The 6,374-nt window shown below is 43.8% G+C and overlaps 1 protein-coding gene across 2 annotated transcripts; it reads left to right on the plus strand.

Moving 5' to 3' along the window:
• Nucleotides 1-682: 682 nt before the first annotated feature.
• Nucleotides 683-2,640, plus strand: LOC119268333. Of its 2 annotated transcripts, XM_037549927.1 has the most exons (6): nt 683-1,000; nt 1,209-1,235; nt 1,701-1,836; nt 1,936-2,017; nt 2,123-2,239; nt 2,338-2,640. In XM_037549927.1, the coding sequence occupies exons 3-6, from the start codon at nt 1,718-1,720 to the stop codon at nt 2,386-2,388; spliced, it is 369 nt and encodes a 122-aa protein (XP_037405824.1). In that variant the 5' UTR covers nt 683-1,000; nt 1,209-1,235; nt 1,701-1,717; the 3' UTR covers nt 2,389-2,640. The 2 variants fall into 2 exon arrangements, with proteins under 2 accessions (XP_037405824.1, XP_037405823.1); XM_037549926.1 differs by lacking the exon at nt 1,209-1,235.
• Nucleotides 2,641-6,374: the final 3,734 nt, after the last annotated feature.

The following is a 6,374-nucleotide window of genomic DNA, read 5'->3' on the forward strand; positions in this document are numbered from 1 at the left end:
ACAAACCTGGATTATACGAAACAACATTGAGTACAAAAGGAACATACAATGCAAGTTACGTATCCCAAAGATGAATGTTCTAAAATAGAACTTCAGGGCGGATGACGATGCTTCCTATTTGAGTTTGTCTTCCGGGCTTCAATCGTCTCCGAGTTCGTCCGTTTGGACGTAGTCAACGAAGCTCAGGTGTCGATTTTTACCGTCTCATTGAGGTGGTGAGGTTTGGGTTTCTCGTCATGCGATGAGATTTGGTATCAGATATTTCAGATCTATGCAAAGGTTCAATGGCGACGACTGCGTCTCCAGGGCGCTGGTCCTTAAGGACACGTGCACGAAGACTTCCCAGCTATCATCGAGAAGGTCAAGCCGGCTCTAATAGGGGAGTGGCGAAAGCGGCGCGCCGGCTGGTCGTTCGGTGGTCTCGGAATCTCGATGTAATTTTTATTATGTTTGAAATGCTTTGAACTTTTGATGAACTTTTATAATAGATCTCTTCCTTTTCGAAAAAAACTTCAGGTTTTTATTTTTTGAGACAAAGAAAAACACTTCTGGTTACACGACTGATGCAAGTTGCAGGTTCACCGGCCCATATGGCCCAACTCAACTGTTCACATCAGGAGGGCCTCCTGTCATCAAATAAAAAAAACTAAAAAAATCAAGTCAAAGAAAAAAAAACATCAGGAGGGCCTCTTGCGGCCGAATCCCTAACCTTCCTGACGCGTGGAGCCCGACGCGGCGACGACCGGCGGGGGCGTGCAGCCGGCGGGACACATCTTGCTCCTCGTGATCGTGATATCGCGGCGAGCGTCTTGCCCAAGGAAGGGGATCGCGGCGACTCCGCGACCTCGGACCTCGTATCTTCGCAGCGGCTGGCAGCCAGCACCAGGTCCTCCGGTCTCCGGCAGCAACCAACCTATGTGGTGCCGGCTCTCAAGTGAGAGCATCAAGCGAGCACTCCAGCATCCTCCTATTCAAGCTCGAGTGGCACGACCTGATCACCGTGAGTTAAATTTGAATCCCCTTTTAGTTTTCATACCTGCAACCCAGATGCCACAATTTAGATTACTGATGGATTTGGCATGTTCAAAACCGGAAGAGTACCAAATTGAGAGACAACTTAAAACCGAACTTCTTAGAAAACCTCTGTCCAAAACCTCTATATTTGATGTATAACTCCAACCTTGCCATGTTTGGAGTCAATCCTGCAGGAAATCGAAATGGAAAACATTGACCAGGTGAGAGCAGACGAAGGGGCGTACTATTCAGATCAGGCTCTATATTTTGCCCCTCCTGTTTCTGAATTCTTTGTAGAAAATTGTAAATACCTTGAAATATAAATGTGTTTCCACCACTGTAGTACTGTACAACCTCAAAGCATGTGATATTTCAGTGTAATTACAATTTAGTCATTCTACCTTTGTTGCATGGTCGCTAGTTCTTTTTTCATGTGCATACTCCAGAATCTAGGCTTGCATTGTTTTTTTACTTGTTTAATCTATCAAGACTATGTAGATGCAGAAACTTTGCCTTTCCCAATTAGCGTCTATGACAGCTGGTTATGTTAGTGGCATCAGCAATCACCCAAGAATTTATAATATGCAGAAACATTTTAGGATAATGATTTGTTTCTTGATGGCTCCAACAGTGCTGGCTTTGTTGGACTCTGTTTGTCTTCACTTAATTTATCTTTTTAATACCAGTGTCTAGCTGCTGTGAAATGGACATTTTGTATCAGTGCAAGGAGATCTTAAAGATTCAGAAGTTTAGGCGATTGGCGTCTTATGCTGGATTCTATTCCTTCACTACCCTCGTTACCTATGCTTACACAAGCAATACGTATGTCATTGCTGAATTACCCTTTTTTCCACAGTTGCAAAATCTTGTGACTTGTTGTTCTTTACCACCAAAATTCTTCTCTCTCTGAGCTTACTGCAGGACAAGAGCTGGCATTTCGAGGGCCGATCAGTATTATGCTTCCTACCCTTCTGGCACTGAGCTATTAACTGACACTGCAAAGGTATTAACCTGAAAAGATTTGTAAATAAATTTTCATTTTGTGTACTGTGCCAGTTGCCCACTTGCTTCAGAGAGGTATATCTGATTTTTTTCGGGTGGTTTGCAGCTTTACAAGGCTGCATTAGGTAATTGTTTTGAAATAGACGACTGGGGTCCAATAGAATTCTCCATCATGGCAAAGCACTTTGACCGGCAAGGCAAACCACCATATGCTTACCATGCTGTAAGTGTCTTAATATTTTCAAATAAGCTTCTTTGTTTGGATTAATTTCCACCGCATGGTTTGCAAGTTTAATATCGGCTTTGTACTTTGTTGTTCAGCAATACATGTCGCACCTTCTATCCCATGGCCAACTCGATGGAAGTGGTTAACTGTCAGATGTGTTTTAGTTGACTCTCGTGAGGCCTTGGTCTGCCAATTATAAGCACTGTATCAGGTCTTGTAAAAAAAGAGATGTTTTGATTGGAATCCTGGATTTTTATGGGCCGTGGTCACGGATGAGCCACTTCAGTATCAGCTTATTATCAGTATAATGATGGTACCTTATTGAAGCATGGATGTAGTCATTTTTGTTGCTGAATGCAACTTCGTGAATGCCATTGTTAGTTCATGTGCTCTTATCATATTGTTCCCTTGATCCAGCAAAGATTAGGGACCTCTAATTTGCACTTGGGAGTTTTTGTATCCAACAGTATCAATAACCACACAAGAGCTGGTTTAGCGATTGCAAGGCGCACCGCCGTGTGTTCAGTGTTGTGTACTCAGGTCGTCAAAGTCTCGTCCAACATAAATCGATTTCATCTCGTTGAAAGATTATGAAACCGTGTACGTATCAGCTACTGAGGAGCATTAACACATGACGGTGATCCACTAAGTGCATACGACTTCCCAAGGTACGAAAGTGTAGTAGCAGCACCCTAATACTTTTTTTTTGCCAAACGGAGCACCCTAATACTTGACTCTCACTAGGTGTACTATTGCATTTTACTCTCGCTCCGTTGACATTTTTTTAAAGATTTATCGATCCAAATAGGCGCCTGCTGTGGCAGCATTTAATTAATCTCCGCCTTAGCATACAAGGACCATGACTCGCAACTGGTAGTTACGGTGGGTTTGAGGAGACCCGCTCAAGGTTGCTGGTTCGAAGTTACTCCGAGATCTCAAAGAGCGCCAAGCTCAATACGTGCAAGAGGAAAGAAAGGCCCAAAATAAAGGGCGATTTGGAACCGCGGATGTGAAAAGCTAGGATGGACCGATGGTCGGCTAGAGCTGCGTTGATGCTACAAGCAACGATGGCTAATGCTGGAATCTGACCATGTGGGAAGTTGTGGCAGTTGTGACCCTGGAAGATGGGACCAGGATGCAGGGGGAGCTGCAACCATGGCTGGTAGGAGCTACAACCAGCGATGGCAGAGCTACGACCTTTTTCCAATGAAGTTGTTACCGTTGACCGTGAAGCTGCGACGGTGGATGTCAGGAGCTACAACCAGCTGACGACAGAGCTGTGCGTGGTGGAGGGTGCTGCGGCAGAAGGACAACCATGGTCGGAGACATGAGGCTGGCGGCGCGTGTAGACTGCACGTGGAGCGGTTTCTCCTCTTTTTTTGTTCCAGGGGTGAGCGCGCGTGGGGATAAGAACAACCCGCGCAACCAAAAGAGACAGTGAGTTGACATGTGGTGGAGGTGGGGGGAGGGGGGGAGGGGGAAAGAGATTCAAATCTAGTGGCTATGGTGGGTCCAATCGGATGTCTCGGGAGGTGACTAGCTAGGGATGGTGCCGATCGACCGACGCGTGGTTCTATAATGGGTAGTGTAGGGCCATGTCTTGTAACCAAATCTTGTAATCTCTTAGTTGTTGTGCCCCCAGTCAATATAAACCAACGCGACGCATATGGAGTTAGATACACTTTCACACAAACTTATAATTGGTGGTACATTTTGTTATATTTATCTGCTTTTAAGGCTTCCCATTGCCGTTTTGCGTGGCCTAGGAAGATGTATTCTCTAAATCCTATTTGTATCGCTCTCGTGTTTTTTGGAAGGAAATCCAATGCGAGCATTGATCCTTGCTCATTGATGGATCGCGCGCACAACGGTTCCCATAGGCCCACCCCCAGCGCGTAGCCCAATCTGACGGACCAGTGTCCCCGCGCTCAACAAGCAGGTTAGTTGTAGTTTTGTTTGGCAAACTATAGCCTTAAAGCGGGTTAGCTATTATTCATTAACATCCTAAACAGTGTACAGAAAGTAGTTTCCTCTAGGTAAATGAGATGGCTTGAAAAACAATTATGTAGTTACATTTAGACACCTTGCTATACAGGAAAAAGAAGATAGAAGAGCAGCTTGAGAAAGCCCTCTTAGCTAGAGAATGAGTAAGGGGATTGTTGAATCTAGGAATACGGAGCACTCTGCACGAGCTGAGATAGAAAGTAACATTGAAACAATCTGCAAGCATCGGCTTGATCCTCCAATATCCTGTCTTAACCATAGGATTCCTTACTTCCGCAGCTTCTACTAAAGTCCTGCAATCAGAATAGAATGAAGTAGATCACCAAATCAAAGCCTTGATTGTCAAGGCAGCAAGAAGTAAAGCCATTGCTTGAGCTTGCAAAACAGATTGTCGTTGCTTGAATGAATATGGTGTGCTTGGTGACAGTATTGTTGAGGCTTCATTCTCTTCCACCAAAGGGATAAAAGCAACATCCACATATGCCATAGTACCTGCAGATTTATATGCACATTTTGAAGGAAATATGCCCTAGAGGCAATAATAAAGTTGTTATTTTATATTTCCTTATATCATGATAAATGTTTATTATTCATACTAGAATTGTATTAACCGGAAACTTGATACATGTGTGGATACATAGATAAAACACCATGTCCCTAGTAAGCATCTACTAGACTAGCTCGTTAATCAAAGATGGTTAAGTTTCCTAACCATAGACATGTTTTGTCATTTGACGAACGGGATCACATCGTTAGAGAATGATGGGATAGACTAGACCCATCCTTAGCTTAGCATAATGATCGTTAAGTTTTATTGCTATTGCTTTCTTCATGACTTATACATATTCGTTTGACTATGAGATTATGCAACTCCCGGATAACGGAGGAACACCTTGTGTGCTATCAAACGTCACAATGTAACTGGCTGATTATAAAGATGCTCTACAGGTGTCTCCAAAGGTGTTTGTTGGGTTGGCATAGATCGAGATTAGGATTTGTGATACGTCCATTTTGCATCATGCTTTTATATCGATATTTATTGCATTCTGGGCTGTTATTTCACATTATGTCACAATACTTATGGTTATTCTCTCTTATTTTACAAGGTTTACATAAGGAGGGAGAATGCCGGCAGCTGGAATTTTGAGCTGGAAAAGGAGCAAATATTAGAGACCTATTCTGCACAACTCCAAAAGTCCTGAAACTCCACGGAATACCTTATAATAAATAATGAAAAATCCTCGCCAAAGATGAAGACCAGGGGGGCCACACCCTTGCCACGAGGGGGGGAGCGCCCCCTAGGGCGCACCCCCCTACCTCGTGGCCCCCCTGGTGGCTCTCCGATGACCATCTTCTCCTATATGAAGTCTTTCATCGAGAAAAAAATAGGAAGCAACCTTTCGGGATGAAACTCCGCCGCCACGAGGCGGAACCTTGGCGGATCCAATCTAGAGCTCTGGCAGAGCTGTTCTGCCAGGGAAACTTCCCTCCCGGAGGGGGAAATCATCGTCATCGTCATCACCAACGCTCCTCTCATCGAGAGAGGGCAATCTCCATCAACATCTTCATCAGCACCATCTCATCTCAAAATCCTAGTTCATCTCTTGTATCCAATTCTTCTCTCCAAGTCCGGGATTGGTGCTAGTAGGTTGCTAGTAGTGTTAATTATTCCTTGTAGTTGATGCTAGTTGGTTTAATTGGTGGAAGATCATATGTTCAGATCCTTAATGCATATTATTACCCCTCTGAGTATGAACATGTTTATGCTTTGTGAGTAGTTACTTTTGTTCCTGAGGACAAGGGGGAAGTCTTGCTATTAGTAGTCATGTGAATTTGGTATTCGTTCGATATTTTGATGAGATGTATGTTGTCTAGCCTCTAGTGGTGTTATGTGAACGTCGACTACATAACACTTCTCCATTATTTGGTCTTAGAGGAAGTCATTGGGAAGTAATAAGTAGATGATGGGTTGCTAGAGTGACAGAAGCTTAAACCCTAGTTGATGCGTTGCTTCGTAAGGGGCTGATTTGGATCCATATGTTTCATACTATGGTTAGGTTTACCTTAATACTTTTGTTGTAGTTGCGGATACTTGCAATAGAGGTTAATCATAAGTGGGATGCTTGTT

Source organism: Triticum dicoccoides, chromosome 3A (genome assembly GCF_002162155.2).
Source record: "Triticum dicoccoides isolate Atlit2015 ecotype Zavitan chromosome 3A, WEW_v2.0, whole genome shotgun sequence".
NCBI classification, from domain to species: Eukaryota; Viridiplantae; Streptophyta; class Magnoliopsida; order Poales; family Poaceae; genus Triticum; species Triticum dicoccoides.

What these genes read in the sequence shown, in the direction of transcription:
- LOC119268333 (XM_037549926.1), top strand. Translation starts at nt 916, where the DNA reads ATGTGGTGCCGGCTCTCAAGTGAGAGCATCAAGCGAGCACTCCAGCAT. An exon ending in TATGCTTACACAAGCAATAC is followed by an intron (nt 1,837 to 1,935) that starts GTATGTCATTGC and finishes AGCTTACTGCAG; the next exon opens with GACAAGAGCTGGCATTTCGA. An exon ending in CACCATATGCTTACCATGCT is followed by an intron (nt 2,240 to 2,337) that starts GTAAGTGTCTTA and finishes TTTGTTGTTCAG; the next exon opens with CAATACATGTCGCACCTTCT.